The sequence below is a fragment of the Diplodia corticola genome, assembly GCF_001883845.1.
Source record: "Diplodia corticola strain CBS 112549 chromosome Unknown scaffold28, whole genome shotgun sequence".
NCBI lineage: Eukaryota > Fungi > Ascomycota > Dothideomycetes > Botryosphaeriales > Botryosphaeriaceae > Diplodia > Diplodia corticola.
This window is the reverse complement of record NW_017971507.1, coordinates 301,473-320,364: the sequence shown is the minus strand read 5'-3', so window position 1 is coordinate 320,364 and position 18,892 is coordinate 301,473. Positions and strand designations below refer to the sequence as shown.

General features: G+C 59.2%; 7 protein-coding genes across 7 annotated transcripts; 4 read left to right on the top strand and 3 right to left on the bottom strand.

The window, feature by feature from the left end:
- Positions 1–79: 79 nt before the first annotated feature.
- BKCO1_28000101 (mfs multidrug) lies at positions 80–1,912 on the top strand (the record flags this gene model as incomplete). The annotated part of the gene is made up of 3 exons (XM_020273638.1): positions 80–686; positions 756–1,580; positions 1,647–1,912. 3 exons carry the CDS (start codon positions 80–82, stop codon positions 1,910–1,912), a joined length of 1,698 nt encoding a protein of 565 aa, XP_020129953.1.
- A 1,383-nt stretch (positions 1,913–3,295) lies between these two features.
- Positions 3,296–5,675, top strand: BKCO1_28000100 (long-chain fatty acid; the record flags this gene model as incomplete). The annotated part of the gene is made up of 3 exons (XM_020273637.1): positions 3,296–3,302; positions 3,472–4,433; positions 4,536–5,675. 3 exons carry the CDS (start codon positions 3,296–3,298, stop codon positions 5,673–5,675), a joined length of 2,109 nt encoding a protein of 702 aa, XP_020129954.1.
- A 528-nt stretch (positions 5,676–6,203) lies between these two features.
- BKCO1_2800099 (pyruvate kinase) lies at positions 6,204–8,265 on the bottom strand (the record flags this gene model as incomplete). Its single annotated transcript, XM_020273753.1, has 9 exons — positions 6,204–6,249; positions 6,299–6,546; positions 6,599–6,680; positions 6,732–7,565; positions 7,621–7,742; positions 7,803–7,883; positions 7,938–7,984; positions 8,036–8,080; positions 8,145–8,265. The coding sequence occupies 9 exons, from the start codon at positions 8,263–8,265 to the stop codon at positions 6,204–6,206; spliced, it is 1,626 nt and encodes a 541-aa protein (XP_020129908.1).
- Positions 8,266–9,102: 837 nt separating this feature from the next.
- On the top strand, positions 9,103–9,634 carry BKCO1_2800098 (uncharacterized protein; the record flags this gene model as incomplete). Its single annotated transcript, XM_020273752.1, has 4 exons — positions 9,103–9,108; positions 9,180–9,219; positions 9,280–9,322; positions 9,493–9,634. The coding sequence occupies 4 exons, from the start codon at positions 9,103–9,105 to the stop codon at positions 9,632–9,634; spliced, it is 231 nt and encodes a 76-aa protein (XP_020129907.1).
- A 1,253-nt stretch (positions 9,635–10,887) lies between these two features.
- BKCO1_2800097 (uncharacterized protein) lies at positions 10,888–11,208 on the top strand (the record flags this gene model as incomplete). Its single annotated transcript, XM_020273751.1, has 1 exon — positions 10,888–11,208. One exon carries the CDS (start codon positions 10,888–10,890, stop codon positions 11,206–11,208), a length of 321 nt encoding a protein of 106 aa, XP_020129900.1.
- Positions 11,209–11,973: 765 nt separating this feature from the next.
- On the bottom strand, positions 11,974–13,887 carry BKCO1_2800096 (uncharacterized protein; the record flags this gene model as incomplete). The annotated part of the gene is made up of 5 exons (XM_020273750.1): positions 11,974–12,843; positions 12,909–13,233; positions 13,290–13,488; positions 13,538–13,634; positions 13,684–13,887. The coding sequence occupies 5 exons, from the start codon at positions 13,885–13,887 to the stop codon at positions 11,974–11,976; spliced, it is 1,695 nt and encodes a 564-aa protein (XP_020129899.1).
- A 798-nt stretch (positions 13,888–14,685) lies between these two features.
- Positions 14,686–18,699, bottom strand: BKCO1_2800095 (dna excision repair protein ercc-5; the record flags this gene model as incomplete). The annotated part of the gene is made up of 1 exon (XM_020273749.1): positions 14,686–18,699. One exon carries the CDS (start codon positions 18,697–18,699, stop codon positions 14,686–14,688), a length of 4,014 nt encoding a protein of 1,337 aa, XP_020129902.1.
- Positions 18,700–18,892: the final 193 nt, after the last annotated feature.

Sequence of the window (18,892 nt, the reverse complement as noted above, 5' to 3'; positions counted from 1 at the left end):
TCTGCTTCACCAGCCTTTCTCTCCCGCCTCTCCGTCCGTTGTTGAGGACTCAGCCAGCCGTGTTCCCCCCCGGCCAGTCATGGCGAGCCCCGAGATCGAGCTGCCTCGTTCGTCAGCCTCCGTCCTCGACTCCGGAAATGCCGCGGAAATAAGCGACCCTATAGCCTCGGACGCGGAAAAGGACGTGGACAAGACCTCTAGAAGGTCTACCTTGGACGGCACCTCAGAAACCCCCATCGTGTGGCACTATCTCACCTTCGAGACCGACCTACCCCACCCCTCGAGTCTGCAGCCCCCCTGTGCCGGTGCTGCGCCACCACCCGAGTGCCCGAACCTCAAGAAATATGGGAACCCCTTTGACTGGTCGCCTAAACGCAAGTCCATCATCCTCTGGTTGTCATGCATCGCCACCGCCATGACGGCCTACACCGCAGGCTCCTACAGCCCCGGCGTAGGCCAAATGTCCGAGGAGTGGCATGTGAGCCGCGTTGCTTGCCTCGTGGGCATCACCATCTTCACCTGCGGCTTTGCCGTCGCTCCCATGGCCCTGGCACCTTTCTCCGAGATCAACGGCCGGAAACCGGTCTTCTTGGCTTGCGGCATCCTCTTCGTCGTCTGCCAGCTATGCTGCGCCGTCACCCGACTCTATGGCGGAATGCTCATCGCCCGGTTCTTTGCAGGGATAGGTGCGTCGGCCCTCGATTACCCATTGATCTGCGTCTACATTGCGGGAGGAACATGCTAACGTTGACTAGGCGGAAGCACCTTCTCCACCATGGTCGGCGGCGTCGTCAGTGACATCTACCATGCCGCAGATCGCAACACTCCCATGGCCATGTTCTCTGGCGCTGCATTGCTCGGGACAGGGCTCGGGCCTCTAACATGCGGCTGGGTTGCAGAATATATAAACTGGCGGTGGATCTTCTACATCCAGACAATTGTTGACACGGTACTGATGGTTGTCGTGTGCATCTGTTTCAAGGAGACGCGTGGAAGCGTGTTGCTGAGCCGCAAGGCACAAGCACTGAACAAGTGGTATGAAGCACGAGAGGAAGCAGGCTACTTTAACTTCGACATGCCTTCGGAGCCGGGTGCACAGAAAATGGCATCCCAGCGCATCAGGTGGAAAGTCAAGTCAGACGAGGAACGCGCCGATTTGATGACCATGATCACCATCTCGCTGTACCGACCATTCCATCTTTTGCTTACCGAGCCAGTCGTCTTCTTCTTCTCGCTCTGGGTCTCATTCAGCTGGGCCATCCTCTACCTCACCCTTGGCGCCATTCCTCTGGTGTTTGAGGCTCGATACAACATGTCACTCGGCCAAGCCAACTCCATCTTCGCAGTCATGGTCGTGTTCGCCATCCTTGCTGTCCTGCTCAGCGTGTTCCAAGAAAACTGGGCGCGTCGCAACGGGAAGCTCGTAGACAACCCCGAGGGCCGCCTTTACTTTGCTTGCGTCGAGAGTGTGCTCATGCCCATCGGCCTTTTCATGTTCGGCTGGACGTGTGCCAGCTCCGTCCACTGGATAGTCCCAACCATTGCCATCGGCCTGGCCACGGTTGGCATCTTCACCATTTGTACGCCAGCACGCGGTCTTGCCGGCCATTTTCTTCACCCCACCAATCCGCTAACTCGGCTCGCAGACCTCGCTACGTTCAACTACCTTGCCGACGTCTACCACCGCTATGCGAGCTCCGCGCTTGCCGCACAATCTTTCTGCCGCAACATGCTGGGCGGCGCGTTTCCACTCATCACCGCCCAAATGTATCACAAACTGACCTTCGGCGGCGCATCCAGTCTGCTCGGCGGCATCGGCGCCGTGCTCACCATCGTGCCCTGGGTCCTTGTCTTTTACGGCCCACGCATCCGCCAGAGGAGCAAATTCGCGAGCGAGATCATGAAGAATTGAAGAACGAGCACGATAACGAACGGATAGAAAAAAGCATGGGTATAGTAATAATTTTAATGACGAGAACGGAAATGAAGGCTGGTGCGGCTGATCGCGGTGCTCCGTCTCGGGCACGAGAAACACGGGGCTGAGATGCCGAGCAGACGGGTTCCGGCCAGCCAGGGAAAGTCAGTGCACATCTCGGCTTGAGAGCTACATGATGACGAGGTGGCCGGGCACGACGAGTTTCATCATCATGAGACCGGGCTGGCCGCAATGCCTTGGCGGCTGATACGGAGCAGCACAAAGAAGTACCCATTGGCGCAGACAACCGGTAGTCGGTTCCTGCGACGCGATAGGCGACAAGTTGAGTGGCATCAAAATAGAAGAATAGACAGGCTCAATATCGAAGCGCAAGTGCACGATTGCTATTGACTGGAGCCAGCAGATTCGTTCCTTGGGGTTGTGTCTCGAAGCCTTGGACCCATCTATCAACACACTGCCTTTCCGGCCTTCAAACAGCCGGCCGGCCGCCTGACCCGGCCGGCGAGCCGTGTCCGTCTTTCTGGAACACGGCCAGTCAGCAAGCAAAGCGTAACCAAGACCCTTGACGGGGCTGGGTCCGTTTGCACGGCATGCGCATCTCCTCGTACCCGTCTGATGATTTGGCGAAGCAGCCAATTGAACATGCAGGGTTCGCGATGGCAGTAGTGCAGCGCGCCCAAATGATTTCGCTCCGGTAAGGCTTAGGGCGAGCAACGGCCAACTGTCAAAAGCCCACAGCCGGCCGTGGGCACGAAGGCGAACAGGGGTAAGCGAAGCAGCCTCGGCCCAGGGCCCCAGACCGAGCTCGTCCTCCGCCCGGACAGAGCTCCCCCTTCTGCCTGCGAGTCGCACGCCCTCTCCACTTCTCGCTTCTTGGGACCACCTCCTCTGCTCCCTTCTCCGCCCAGGCCAGACGTGCGCCCAGCAGTCGCGCCTGTGATTCGCATCAGAGCACAAGCCGTTCATTCGCCGCGCTCGCTTCTCCGGGCAGTTGTCTTGTCCTCGCTTGTTTTGCCCCAAAAAGAGCCCTTGTCCTCCCCAGCATCGGGGCCAGCTGATTGCTCGACGCGCTCGAACTCTTTAATTCAATCATCTCGCCTCCCTCCTCTTGCCTTTTTTTTTAACGGCCGACTGTTCTTTATAATTCCTCTTCTGTACCATGACTTGCTGCCTGCACCGCGACTGTTGCCTCTACTTTCCATACGTCCCATTATGATACTAGCAATATAATCTTTGTCCAACACTCCCAACCTCCAATCGCTTCTCCACCCCGCGTCCTTCACTCCGCCCTCGCCCTCCAAGAAGCCACATACCGATATCGTAGACAAACCAGCAAAGCGGCACGAACCACCTCAAACAATGCCACGTCCGTCCTCCCCAATCCAACTGCCTTCTTCTCCACCTCCACCTCCGCCCCCCCCCCCAGAAAAAAAATCACACCAGCCAGGAACCAAGAAACCCCCCAAAAAAAACCCCCCAAACCCAAACCCCAAACCCACAACAAACCCCCAAACCCTAATTAACAACCCCCACAGTCCCCCTCCTCGCCGCCACCGCCGCCGCCGCAACCGCCGCCGCAACAACCGCCTACCTCGACGCCCGCCTCGGCCTCGGCTACGACGTCGCCCTCCTGCGCGCCTACGGGCAAGCGGGATGGGCCGCCATGCGCGCGGAGCGGCGAGGCACCCTGTCTCCCTGGCACGAACTGCAAACCCTCGCGCGGTGCCCCGCGACGGCGGACGACGTGTTTCTCGTCGTTCCGGAACATCGGGGGGAGAACGACCACGATGCCAACGACGAGGATAAGGGTGATGAGAATAAGGGTGGCAAGAATAAAGACGACAGCAACATAACGCTCCACCGCCACACGTACGCGCAGATCCACGCGGCGGCGCTGCGGCTGGCGGCGCACCTGCGCGCGCGGCGGGGGGTGCGCGCGCGCGACGTCGTGGCCATCGACATGGGGAACGGGGCGCGGTTCGTCGTGGCGTGGTTCGCGGTGTGGGCGGCGGGCGCGGTGCCGGCGTTTATCAATACGCATCTGCGCGGGGCGGCGCTGCTGCATTGCTTGCGGGTTTCGACGGCGGGGGTGGTGTTGGTGGAGGGGGATGTGGATGGGGATGGAAAAGGGACTGGGGGGAAGTATGCGGAGGGGGGGGAGGTGGCGGTGGCGTTGGGGAGGGGGTGGGGGACGGGGGAGGAGGAGGGGGGCAGGGTGGTGGTGGAGGTGGTGGAGTTTGGGAGGGGGTTGGATGGGGTGTTGGAGGCGGAGGCGGGGAGGAAGGAGGGGGGTGGGGAGCGGGGGTGGGGAGCTGGGGGAGGAGGTGGAGGAGGGGGAGGAGAAGGACAAAAGCTGCATGATATGGGCATCCTGATCTACACGAGCGGGACGACGGGCTTGCCGAAGCCGGCGGTCGTGAGCTGGGCCAAGATGCGGGCGGCGGCGACGTTCGTGGCGAAGTGGCTGCCGTTGAAGAAGGGCGATGTGCTATACACGGTCAGTACATACATACATACCTCCACCATCCCCATCACCCCAAGATCCTCCGCACCCACCCACCACCAACCACACGGGGACTGACACGAAAGAAAACCACAGGCCATGCCCCTCTACCACACCTCCGCCTCCCTCCTCGCCCTCCTCTCCACCCTCACCGCCGGCACCACCCTCGCCCTCGCCCCCCGCTTCTCCGCCCGCCGGCTCATCCCCGACCTCCACGCCACGCGCGCCACGCACCTCCAATACGTCGGCGAAACGCTGCGCTACCTCCTCTCCACTCCCGCCAACCCCACCCTCGACGCCACGCACCGGTGCCACACCGTCTTCGGCAACGGCCTCCGGCCCGACGTCTGGCACCGCTTCACCGCGCGCTTCGGGGTGCGCACCGTCGCCGAGTTCTACGCCGCGACCGAGGGGCCGGGCGGCATGTGGAACAAGTCGCGCAACGCCTTCTCGGCGGGCGCCGTCGGCCGCAACGGCTGGCTGTCCGACGCGCTCGTGTGGGGCCGCTTCGCCGCGTGCGTCGCCGTCGACGCGGGGTCGGGCGCCGCGCGGCGCGATCCCGTGACGGGGCGTTGCGTGCGCGTGCGCGCCGGCGAGCCGGGGGAGCTGCTGTACAAGCTCGATCCGGACGACGTGTGTCGCCGGTTTCAGGGGTACTTCAACGACGAGCGCGCGTCGTCGGAGAAGGTGTTGAGGGATGTGTTTGAGGAAGGCGATGCGTGGTTCGCGACTGGCGATGTGTTGAGGAGGGATGAGAAGCGGTGCTGGTGGTTTGTCGATCGGCTGGGGGATACGTTTCGGTGGAAGAGCGAGAACGTGAGCACCGCCGAGGTCGCGGCCTTGCTGGGCGATGCGTGTCACGACGTCCTGCGCGAGGTGGTCGTGTACGGCGTGTTGGTGCCCGGTCAGGATGGGCGGGCGGGCTGCGCGGCGGTGGTGCTCAGAGGAGGAGAGGATGGCGGTTGTGACGATGAGGAGACGCGGCTGTCGCGGGTGGCCGAGGCTGCTGACAAGGTGCTGCCGAAGTATGCGGTGCCGCTGTTCGTCAGGGTGACGTCGGCGCTGGTGGTGACGGGCACGAATAAACCACAGAAGCACTTGCTGCAGAAAGATGGCATCGACCCGGATGTCGTGGAGGCCAAGGGGGATCGGATGTACTGGCTCAGGGATGGAAAGTATGAGAGACTTGGAAAGAAAGAGTACGAAAGAATACAGGGTGGTGGCGTGAAGCTTTGATAGAAGCTGGATTCATTGCCATGACGCGGGATTATAGAGGCGATACGGACCACCTAATGTATTTATGCAAGATCGATCTAATTGAGAGTACAGGCGAGGTAACGTTGGAATATCCAGAGCTGTCTCACAGACCCAGCAGTCAGTCTTGGAGTGTTGATGAACCCCGCCAGCCCTCGTCGGAAATATGATTGATATGGAACAGCCTCCACGTGGGTTGCCCGCATGTGATGAGGGGAGGTATTAGGCCGTATTTGACTTGTGTTGACTAGAATGGTTCAACGGGCAGCTCCTAGACTGCTTTCCGAACCCGGTTCAAGAGAGGAATGCGTCAGGGCTAATGTGACAACATATTTCAGCATCACGGCAGGCGAGAACACAATCTTGTGACTTGAAAACATTTTTCATTGACATAAAGACATAACCAAGGGGCCAGGACCAACGTCACCCCCAGAATTACATAAAAAGAAACCGTTCCGTCTATTGTTTTACTGATGCCGTGGCTTCGCCAGATACCATTGCACGTTTTACTCATCCCTCCATATTCGCGCGAAAAGCCCTCAGAATCGACCAGCCTCTACGCCGTAGTCAAATCGATCGGATATCAAAGTTTGCTGCTCACTTACGCATCCTGGTCAAGACCAAGATCCTCCTCGGCGGGGACGATGCGGAGAGTGTTGGTGTGGCCCATGCCGCCACGCCAGCCCTGGACGCAGACGACGGCGTCGCCACGGTTGAGAACGCCGAGCTTGATGGCGTTCATGATACCCCACTTCAGGCGGCGGTCGACGTCTTCTTGCCAGGCGGCAGTCTTGAAATCGGGCTTCTCCTCGTTGAAGTGGAAGGGATACACGCCACGGTACAGGTGAGAGTACTATGAAACACGTCAGATGTGGGAACATCAATCGAGGTGAGGACCAACATACCCTCGAAGCAGAATCGTTGCGGGTAACCATGATGATAGGGCAGACGGGGCGGTACTTGGCAATCAGACGAGCGGTGTTGCCGCTGTGGAACGAAGTTAGCAGAGCATCGAAAGTGCATTACAGTTGAGCTTACCTGGTGGTCAGGACAAGGATGGCACCGGCGTTCTGCTCAAGAGAAGCGCTGACAGCGGCCATGGCGCAGGTCTCGGTGGTCGGGACAGGGACGGGAGCAAGCTTCCTCAGCTCGTCAAAGGCGCTGACGTAGGGAATAGCAACCTCGGCGAGCAGGCAGGTCTCGTGCATCATCTTGACAGCCTCCTCAGGGTAGTTGCCCTTGGCAGTCTCGCCAGACAACATGACGCAGTCGGCACCGTCCAGCACGGCGTTACCAACGTCGCTGACCTCAGCACGGGTCGGGCGAGGGTTGTAGGTCATGGACTCGAGCATCTGGGTGGCGCAGACGACGGGCTTGCCAGCGATGTTGCACTTGGTGATCATCATCTTCTGGGCGATGAAGACCTGCGAGGGAGGGATCTCGATACCAAGGTCACCACGGGCAACCATGACACCGTCGGTCTCCTTGAGAATCTCGTCGAAGTTGTTGACACCCTGCTGGTTCTCGATCTTGGCAATGATCTGGATCTCCTTGCCGTCCTCGCCGAGGACCTCACGGATGGCCTTGATGTCGCTGCCGCGGCGAATGAACGAGGCAAAGACCATGTCGACGCCGTTCTTGACACCGAACCTCAGATCGGCCTTGTCCTTCTCAGAGAGGGCGGGAAGGTCGATGTCGGTCTTGGGAAGGTTCACGCCCTTCTTGGAGGAGATCTTGCCGTTGTTCTCGCACTTGCACCTCAGGTTCTTGTCGTCGATGATCTCGAGGACGGTGAACGACAGGATACCGTCGTCGACGTAGATGGTGCGGCCGACCTCAATGACCTTGGTGATGTTCTTGTAGTCGACGTACCTGTTGCACACAGTGTTAGACTGGCCTTTGCCGACGCGTGTGCGGGGACTCTTACATCTTCTTGTTGTCCGACTTGGTGGCATACTCGTCCTCGGTGGTGACGATGATCTCATCGCCGGCGCCGATGGGGAGGTCCTGGTCGCCAACAGTGTTGCCGGTACGGATCTCAGGGCCTTTCTGTAAATCGCAGCCAGGTCAGCCAAGGTAACACAGTGTGCGACGAGCCGGAGTTCGTACGGTGTCAAGGGCAATGGCCAGGGGACGGCCAGCCTGGGTGGCCGCAGCCTCGCGGGCGTGGTCGATCACAGACTGGTGGTACTGAAGAAGCTGTCAGTCAAGGCCTGCGGAAGCCAGTTGACAGGATGGTCAAACCTCGTACGAGCCGTGGGAGAAGTTCATGCGGACAATGTTCAGGCCAGCTGCGAGCTGTCAGCAGAGTCACGGAGGCGGCGGGGTAATTGCGGACGCACCCCTGCGGAGCATGTTGATCTTCTCGGCGGAGTTGGTCTTGGGGCCTGGATTGAGGTAAAGTCAGCACGGAGAAGCGCATGGCGAGAGTCGGGCGCTGGGAGGGCTTACCAATGGTGCCGATGATGGAGGTGCGGCGGTAGTTCTTGGCCGGGCGGTACTCAGTGTTGAGCTGCGACAACCACTCGGTGCGCGTGCGGCCAGAGGCCAGGTGGTCGAGGGCGTTGGCCATGACTGCTGAGGGACGCGAGAGCGTAAGAGGTACTGGGCGGGTGGGAGGTCTGGTGTTGGGGGAAGAGGATGTCAGAGCGGAAGTTGCGGCGGCGGCGCAGAAGAAATATGCTGAGGGGGGGAGCTCCGCGTCGGAGGTGGGCGCGCGGCGACGGAACGGCGGCGGGCCAACAAAACTCACCGGAGAAAGCGGATTTTGCACGAAGCTGGCGAAACGGGGCTTCGGGCGTGCAGTGAGGGCTGGGCGATGTGTCGTGAGCTGCGTGAAGAGGCGAGTGAGGCAGATTTGAGGCCGCGCAGGCAGACAGGCAGGCAATTTATTTTTTTGTTGACCACCTTTGGCCAGCCGCCTGTTGGCCGTCGGACTGCAAGCTCCAACGACCCCACCATCCCGCTACGTCTACTGATTGAGTAAGTGGGCAGAGCTCATCCGCCGCGCCCTGGCGTTACACACCGAAACTCGATAAGACGGCCCTTTTGGCAGCCAATCGCAGGCCGCCTGCCAGCGTCGCCCAGCGCGCACGCCTGCCCGCGCACGCCTGTCAGTCGCTGCAGCTGAAGCGCTGAGGCTCTTGGCTGTCGCAGCGGTGCAGTCCGCCTCTGCTTTGAACGGACCTCCGCCGCGCACGTGCGCCCTGCCGCCAGCCTCGCCCCGTCAGGCACCCGTTGCAGCCGACACCCGCGAGTCGCCTGCACATCACGCCTCGCTGATCAGCCGCCGACGCAGGCCAAAACACCAGCACAAAGCCGCTCTCGACCGCTGCGAGAACCTTGCGCTACCCGCCTCACCTCCGTGCAATAACCTCAGGCTCCACGCACACATCCTCCCGTCGCCACCATGGTCGTAAGTCGCTCAACTCCCGTCACTCCACCGGCTGATATGACGCTCCGCCTTGCTCACCACCATCACATCAGTTCGGACGACTGACCCACTACGCCTTCGACGCCGTCCTCTGTGCGCATCCCCCTACCGCCCGTTACCGGCCCTTCATTACTCTCTAACCGTGCAAACTAGTTTCTGCCTTCCTGGCTGGCGTCAAGCGCTCCACCGGCCTCACGTATGCCTTCCATCCCTTCCCGCCCGCCCTCGCCTGACAGTCCGAGCATTGTCCGCACAACCCCTTCACCCCTTCCGCCTCTCGCTTTCCGCACAACCACCGCAACCTGCAGCGTCGACGTGCAGGCAGACCGTGGCTAACGTTTGCCCGCTTCTTCCGGGGTCTCGCAGGCCTAGTGTCAAATCCGAGACCATTAGCGAGTCAGAGAATGTGAAGAAGTGGCTTGACAACTACCTGTGGGTTGGCGAGGTCGTCATGGACCAGGGCGTTGCCCTCATGAGCTCCTCCGGTTACTTCGAGCGCAAGCGGTAAACGACCTATCCCGGCCATCCAGCCGTCCTTGGCGAACGCGCATACGAGAAGGATACTTTGGAGTGAGAGGATCGAGCCATGTACATGTTCAAGGCCACAACCGCTCTTGACACGCTGGGCGTCATGTGCAGCCGCGGAGCGCCAGATGGCGAAAGCTTTACTCTTGCGGGAATACTATGGAGATGGGGTGGGGGCGTTCTAGGCGACTATACCTCTCAACGGTTCTTTGTGGAAATTCCAAGCAATGCATGGACAAATTCATATGTCAAACCGGCCGTCGATTTCCAAAAGGCCCATATGCATCTACGTTACTGCTAATGCGAGCCAGATCGAGGTTGTCGTGCTTTCGCATGATGTTCCACCCTGTCGCTCTTCAGGTCAGGCGACCGCAATTCGTATTTTTTCTACCTTTGTCGAAAAACCCAACAAGGTCTCAAATCTCGATACCTGCGGTGAAGACTCTGCCATCCGTGCTGATATCACGATCCTTCATGACGCTTCCACTGGATTGGACCTTGGGGATTATGGATGCCATTTGGGGTGCAGCGACCAGTGGAGAGCTTGACAAAAATCTTCAGCCCATCGTCCTCGGGAACGATAGGCGGAGTACTATATTACGAACATGACCACGGAGAAGCTTGGATGATTACTCTGGCCTCCTCTATAGACCAAAGGATGAAAGAGCTTGGTGATGTCGAGAACAAGCTGGTGAACGCTGTGCTGCTGCGCTATCCGGCCTTTTTGCTCGACCATCGAAATCGACAGCTCACATCGGCCACGTCTCTGTGGTGGAAAATGGACCTGCGGCCCGGAAAGAAGATGTACGAGGCGAAGCGATGATGAAGTCTAGGAGTCAATCCGTGAGCGGAACAGACCCAAAGCGCGCTCTTTAAAGAGCGTCGAATATCCAATCTACCAGCGATTATTCTTTCGAACGACACCACCATGGTATCGGAAAACAGTCAATATCCCCTCCCATTAATCCTCGGAGGTCAGATAGGAACCTTTGGGTTTATTGTATTAACGAATGCAGCCATGCGAGCCAGCTTACCAAGCAAGATGACATACCCCGCATAACGCTGACGTCCACATCTCCACGGGAAATCATAACAAAAGACCATATATATATACAACTCGTACCAACCCAAGCAACCTCATTCCTAACTCCAACATCTCACACCGCAAAAAGCCCCGATCGCCCAGCCCCCCCATCCCGCACAGCAACAACACCAGCGATCCACCACCCCCACGCGATGCCCTCCCCCCAACTCACCGGCGACCCCAACCGGCACCCACCCTCGACCTTTTCCTCGGGCCTCTCGGGCCACTGCCTCTGCGGCAGCGTGCACGTCACCATCCGCGACGCGGAGCTCTTCACCCGGCGCCGCGGCCACCTCTGCCACTGCGCCAACTGCCGCAAGGTGGCGGGCAGCTACGTCGCGGCGAACCTGCTGATCGAGGAGGACAGGGTGGCGGTCGAGGACCGCGACGGCACGCTCAAGGAGTTTGTGGACGCGGAGACGGGGAGCGGCGAGCCGTTGGGGAGGTGGTTTTGTGGAAGGTGCGGGTGGTGAGTGTGTCCTTTTTCTTTTTCTTTTTCTTTGTCTTTGTCTTTTTTCTTTTTTATGTTTTCTGGGGTTTGGAAGGCAGGTTGTGGTGGTGGTTCTTGTCAGATGTTCCGGGGGGTTTTTGTCTTTCTTTTGCTGATGGTCGTTGCTTATTGCTTGAATAGTCCGATAAGGTCCGTTGTTCCGTCTCGTAAGGGAATGGTTATACTTAAGATGGGGATTTTCCCCCGGATCCCGGCGCCCGAGTGTGAGAGTTTTGCGTTGCATCGACATGACTGGCAAGGTGTGCATGAGGGCGTGGAGCAATATAAGATCAAGCTCTTCGATGAGAAGTTGTAGTTGGGGTGCTGTACTTTTGACAGGTAGGCGTTCGACTGAGAATAAGACCTTGATCATTCGAACTCGATTAAGAATCTGCGAATTACAGACTGCGGAGAGGTCTCTGGCGGAGTCAGGCAGATGCTGTGCGCGACGACTATCCGGGCACTGACTGGACCATATCGGCATTTGCCGACTTGGTCTGAAAACACGACGACTACGTTCATTGGGCATACCCAAACAGCATCTCCTCGCACCAACGGACTATGGATCTATCTACACCACTATCAGCCTGTATATTCGTACAGAAACAGTACAGTCAATTTTATCGGAGGGCAGCTGTTACTTTTCCCTTCAGTGATCAAAAAAGATGAATTGGATAAGATCGAAAAAACAAAACGGGGTATCGTAGTTAATTACACATATTTCCTTCACTTTCCCTCTTCTTCTCCCTCACCGCCATCCCCAACCTATTCCCTCCATCATCCTCCTCTTTTGGAGTACTCCTCCTCTCTTGCTCCCTTTTTCCTTCTTCTTCTTCTTCCCCTTCCCCCCACCTACCCTACCCTCCTCACCACCCCCCTCGCCGCCATCACCCGCACAACACGACGAAACCCGCGTCTGACACCCAAACGCCGCGCCGTCACCCCTCCCCCTCGGATCAAGATCCAAACATTCTCGCCTCTGCCCTTCTTGTTCTGTCTGCTGTCGCTGCGGCCGGCCATCAGAAAAGCGGTGGCGGTCGAGCGAGACCATTTCGAAAGACTGGCGGCAGGTGATCTGGAGCGGCGAGTGGTGCGGCGCTGCCAGCGGCAGTCGTGGGGTGGTGTTGTAGGCCGTGGCGCGTTCGACGTCGCTGCTGCCGCCGCCGCCCTCCTCCTCGTCGGCGATGCGGGTGTGGCGGCCGCCTGTAGCTGGGGGTGTGATGAAGGAGGTCTCGTCTCCGTGATTGTCGTGTTTGTTGTCGACGGTGGTGGTGGTTGTATGGTCTTCTGTGATGTGCGGATGCTCGGTTGCGGCGTTGCGGCTGAAGGACGGCGGCGGTGGCCGGAAATTGACACCGATTTCTTTATTGAGCGTGCTGCTGTTGTCGGTCGTGGAGTGGTTTGATGCTGGATTGTTGTTGTTCGCAGCGTCATCGTCCTTGCCGAACTTCTGGTACGATCCGTTTCCGCGGCTGTAGCGAGAGCTCTGGAGCGTGTTGCTACCGCCACTAGCACTGCTGCGTGAGATAAGGCTCGAGATGCGGCTGCTGACGTCAAAGAAAGCGGGGACGACACAGCGCTTGATGAACGGACGCAGGGCCGGCATGCACGCGCAAATCTTTTGGCAACGAGATAGGTAAGTCAGCTTGGCGGCGGGAAACTTCCGTCCGAGGGAGGACATACCACGCCCAGGTTGATCTCGACGGCGGCAGCGATCCACAAGGGAAAGGTGTACCAGGTTTCGTCGTAGCTTGCGATCAAGCCTTTCCAGATGTAGTAGGTGCGGACGATGCCGGCGACGACGACGACGAGGCCCAGACTCAGCAGGACCATGACGCCCATACGCTGCTGAAGTGGCATTTGTAGCTTTTTAACGAGCGGAATGGGTAGTGTGGTGACGACGAGGTCTATGACACAGTTGACGATGCCGATACCGAGCACTGTCCTGCCCTCGTCGATGCAGTAGGCTCCGGCCGGCGGAGACAAGGTCCAGTAGGCGCTGATGGGACTGAAAGTCGATGGCATTAGCGGAGGTGGCTTTCCGAGAAAGCGGAGAAAACTCACTTGCATTGCCAAACACCGAGACAAGTGAAAGTGATAGCGGCTACTACGTTAAAAAAGATGGTTACGTTCAGAGCCCAGCCAAACCAAGTGATAGACGAGTCGGCGACAAGGCGATAGTAAAAGCATAGTAGCGATTGGCGGGTAAAGGTGGAGGCGTAAACGAAGATAAGCTTCGCGGAGAAGGCGACTTTGAGCACGCCTGCGACAGATTAGTAGAGTGCCGGCTCGGAGGTCAGTGAGGCACGCACCGGTAAACGCGGTGATGGGGACGTCCCATATATGGCGGTCCCAATAGAAATGCCTGTTGGCGATGATTACATTAACAGTCAATCCGACGGTTGAAATCTGGCAGGAGTCAGCGCTGGCACTCATGGCGAGTAGGGATCAAGCTCACATAGGCTAATATTATGAAGATATCGTCCGAGCCGAACCACCTTTTGATGAAGAGACGCGTGTACAAGCGCAGGAAGAGCAGAAGAGTACATAGGGATATAAGCACGACGTTGACTATGATCAAGGCCGGGCCCCTGGTAACAGGATCGACGTAGTTGGGCTGTGGCCAGGTGAACAGGACGGACAGAGGGATGTCGCGGACCATGTTTGCATGCTGGGTGACGAAACAAGAGGTGGACCGGTGTGGTTATGAGAGGGCAGAGACGAACAAGAGATAGGTCAGCACTCGGGAAGTGAGCAGCTAGCGGCGGACATTGTTGTGGTTGAGCCCAAGGGCCAGCCTACCACGCGATGGTGCGACTACAGAGGCCGTGGCAACATCGCACAAGGCAATGCAAGGACATGCATGTTTGCGTACAGCCATGCCAAAGATGGAACTGGGCCGAAGTCGTGCAGCAGGCCGAGCGTGCTGAACTGGCCGGCGGGCGGCGCTGTCAGAGACGGGCGGCGCTGGAGAGAGGTGACGGACTGGGGGGAAGCTGCGTGTGTACGACAGGAGAGTGGGGCCAGCGTACATGACGGCGGGAGAGGCAGCCCTCGATTGGGCGGCGTGGTGATGCGCAGCCGGGGTGGCGGGAAGGCGACAGGGGAGCCAAGAGCCACGCGTGCAACCACAACAGTTCCCAATAAACCGCCCTGCCGGTCCTGTGCCTCGCCCGCCATGCTTCAGAGCAACACAGGACCGCTCCCCCGTCACTCCCGCCATCCGCACTAACGACCGCTATCGAAAGCTTCAAGGCTTCGGATGATTTCAGAAGGCCCGATGGCGCAACAAAATAGTCTCGTACTTACTCTTCACACCAGTCTTGCCTACACCTTTTCCAATCCGAACCGTACCCAGCCAGCCCTCCAACTTCAGACAACACCTTGTCAGCGCGCTTGAGCTTGAACACCTCTTTGACTCCTCAAACCTAATTAAACTAGTCCCGTAGAAACTACTACTTCAATCCATCGCATCACGGATGAAGTCCGCATTATTCAGTCTCCTCTCACCCCTTCCACGGCCCCGCCCCCGACCTCGGCTTCCTCTCGCGCCGCTCGCGCCTTTCCGCGCTTTCTTCTTCGTCGGCTCCTCTTCATACGCCGCATCGCCATCCGCTTCCTCCTCCTCCTGCTCCTCGAAATCGCCACCGTGCTCATCCCCATCGTCTTCATCATCCTCAACCACAGTAGTCTTCTTCCTCTTCGCCCCCTTCCCCTTCCGCATTGTCCTCTCCGCGCTCGCCCGGCCCCGCCCTTCCTGCTCGCCAGAAGCTGTCCCCGTCCCCGTCCCCGTCCCAGTCCCAGCCTCAGCCTCAGCATCGGCATCACCACCCCCACCCCCAGCAGCCGCCCCCTCCCCTCTCGCCTTCGCACCAATCCCCCTCAACGCGTTGACCAACCGCCCGCTCCCCCTCCCCCTTCTCCCACCACCACCACCCCCCTCATCCACCACCCTCGGCGCCCACGCCCCCGCCCCCACTACGCTCCCCTTCTCCAAAAACGCCGTGATATTGCTCTGCGTGCCCTCCCTCTCTCTGGTATTCATGTCCCTAATAACCGGGACAAGCACCTCGTCCGTCCTCTCACTGCTCCACCCAATCGTGCTCATCAAAAACCCGCGCAGCGCATCGAGATCGGGCACGCCCCACGCGAAGGCGGTAGCATCCGAATCGACCTCTGGCCTGCGATACGCCTCCTCGACGCGCGGGTCCGGGAACGGGTGGGGCAAGAACAGCTTCGTGGCGTAGCGCTTCCGGAACTTGCGACGAAACGGGACGGCGGCGTCGGCGTCGCGCGGGCGCGCGCCCGACTGGACGTCGCGCCACCAGTCGCGGAAGGCGGCGAGGCCGCCAAACTCGTCGAGGATCTCGACGGCGGTGACGGGGCCGACGCCGGGGACGCCCTCGGCGTAGTCGCTGCCGAGCAGCTGCGCGGCGGCGATGAGCCGCTCGCGGCCGAGCCCGAACTCGGCCTCGAGGTCGTGCGCGAGGTAGCACTCGACGAACTTGGCCTGGTTGAACATGTTCTTGTACACGCGCGTGCCGCCGAAGAGGAAGACGTCGCTGTCGTCGGTGACGATGCCGTCGACGAGGCCGAGGCGGACGAGCTCCGCGCACTGCGCCTCCGCTTCCATGGGCGCCGTGATGTACGGCAGGCCGAAGAGGGAGAGGAGCTGCTGGCACTCGGCGACCATTGTGGCTGTCACTTCGTCGGCGTCGCGGCGGTCTTTTTTCTGTTGGTTGCGGAGCGCTTTGAGTTCGCGCTCGTAGTCGAGGGCGTTGGCGGCTTGGGACTTGTGGTTGAGGGTCGAGGCGAAGCGCGCATGCTCCGAGGCTTCGTCGGCGAGCTGGCGGAAGAGCTCTTCATCTTCTGGGTCCGAGTAGATGGACGCGTTGTCGTCCGGTTGGTCGTCGTCGAGCATCTCTTGGTCCGCGGGAGCGGGTTCCCCTTCTAGTAGGTCGGCGAGCGGTGGCGATGCCCTGACTGTCTGCGAGGGAGCCGTCTCCGTGTTGATGACCGTCTCGAACTCTGGCGAGGTAGATCTCGATCTCGAGGGCACAGCCTCGCCGCCAATTGGTTGTGGATTTGTTTCGTGCTCTCCTCTTCCCTTTAGGGCCTTTTTCGTTGGTCGCTCACTATCGCTCTCCGACCACTCTATAGGCTCTTCCTCAGACTCAAATGCCTTCTCCTCGGCTTGTGGGGAATTGTCGGTTCCAATAGTCGTATGCAGCTCTTCTCTTCTCGGCGGAACTAAAGCTTCTGTCGTGGATGATGGCCCTTGTGGTGGTTCAGCCCTCACCTTATCCGTGAGATCCCCCATTTTAACCCCATGGTCGACGGGCATCACGTCTTCCATCTCCAAGTCCTCTTCGTCTTCCGAAGACTGGATATCAACGACCACCTTCTCCTTCGGCGTTGTTGCCTCAAGGTCAATGACTTCGTTTGTACTGTGCTTCATCAACTTCGGCAATTGTTGAAACTCAAATTTCTTCCCCAATTCCTCCCGATCCCGCTCCCTCTGCACCGCATCCAATCTCCTCTGCTCAGCGAAATCCTCCCTCACATCCCGGTTTTCAGCCAGCCATGGAGGAAGCGGCTTCGCTTTCTTTTTCTCGTCATCAGACCGCTCGAACCCACCAGCTTGTTCTTCCTGAAGCTTCTCCATCTTCTTCTTTCCCAGCAGTGAACTGCCCAGATTGAGTCTCTCGAACGGCAACGGCCCCTTGAAACCAGATGTGTTGGAGGATGGTTGGCCAGTGGGCTGCGTTGATGCTGTAGACTTCGCTGGTGCCGCTGGCTTGTGGGACTGTTCGGGGCGAGCCGGTTTATGTTTCGACTTCCGTGACTCAGCGAGCGCTGCTTGGAGATCGATGTCGTCCTCGCTATCACTTTCGGCGACCGGCTTGGCTATCCTGGCGCTCCGATTGTTCGCCATGCGCGCGATAGCGAGACCTTTGCCCTTAGTGAACGGTTTAGCTTCCTCTGCTCGTTGCTGCGCGAAAACTTCAAGAAAATCGTCCTCGTCGTCTTCTTCTGCTTGCGCTTCCCGTTCAGCAGGCTCGTTATCTTGCTGGAGGGACATGGCAATGGCTCGCTGGAGCTCCTCATCGTCTTCGTCTGCACCCTCGTTTGCCTGCTCAAGTGCGTCGGCGTCATGATCAATATCAACGTTCTCCCACTCTTCCTCGCCATCCGAGGCTCCCACGAAAAGTGAGTCTGGATCGTCATTCCGAGGCTTGCGTCGCCTCGTAGCGCCACTCTTTCGAGACTGATAAAAATCTTGGCGTCGCTTGAGTAGATCCGCTGCTAGATTGTCGTTGGCAGCAGGCTGTTTCCTGGGCAATCGATTGAGGCCCTCGATGGGCACGTCTTCAAAGTCGTCTCCATCCTCCCAGTCGTCTTCGTCCTCCTCTTCTTCTTTGGGAGGACTCCTGTCGACATCGATAGGTTTGTCGAATCTACCTTCGTCCTTATCCACGACCCCCAAGGCCCATCCGCCTTCAACGCCTTCATTCTTGATCAGCACGTATTCTCTGTTCTTCTCACCGGCGATTCTGCCGCCCGCGTTCATGCCGTACAGCGTATCGCCGTTATTGATATTCATCAACCGCTGCGTAAGCTCATTCCTCTCCGTCACGCGCTCAATCTGAAACTTCGAGAAAGCCATGCGATCCTGGAACATGCTGTCGAGCTGATCCTTCGAATACCCCATGCGAAGCCGACTCCGCAGCCTCGCCGCATTCAGGATATTATACCGATCGGTCGCGGGCAAGCTCAAGAAAAACGGGCTGTCGAAGTCGATCTTCGAGAAGTCGTACACGTTGATGTCCTCGCCCTGCTCGAACTGGCGCGCGTAGTCCTCGAGCTCCTCGAGCGACATGATGCGCGGGTCGTTCGGCGCGCCCATCTGCGCCAGCGACACGTCCAGCTCGGGCAGATGGTACGCGTCCTTCTTCTTGAACCCGCCCCGGCCCTGCCGCCGCTCCCTCTCCGTCATCGTCACTTCCTCCGCATACACCACGTCATCCGGAATCCTCTCTTCCACCTCCTCCTCGCCCTCCTCCTCTCTCCCTCCCCTCCCCCTCCCCCGCGCCTTCTTCCTCCTGTCCTCCTCCTCCTCCGCCCTCCTCTGCATCTGCACCGCCAACATCTTCCCCGCCGTCCTCGCCGCGTCCTCCCTGCGCCCCTCGCGCCTCTGCCGCCTCGCGCTGACCGTCTGCCGCTTCAGCGGCGGCGCGCCGCCGTCGAAGACGAAGACGGGCCGCACGCCGACGAAGAGCAGCTTGCAGATGCGGCGGAAGAAGCCGACGACGTGGCTGTTGCGCAGCGCGTTGCCCTCCTTGTCGCGCACGGCTTTGAGGAACTGGTAGATCCAGATGGAGGCGTCGACCGCGAGGCGCTTCTTGTTGAGCGTCTCGAGCTTGATGGGGCGCGCGCACGGCTGCACGACGGTCCAGAGGCCGGTGACGCCCATGGCTCGACGTTGGCGTTGGCGTTGGCGTTGGCGTTGGCGTTGCTTGAGTCTTTATATTGCGCGGTGGCGAGGAGGAGAATGACGGGTGTGTGGGCCATTGGGCGTCCTCCTGGAAGGAAGGGGTGTGGCGAGAGGGTTGTTTGGAGGAATGGAAGGCTGAGGGTTCAGTGTTTGTGGATGACGAGAGAGAGAG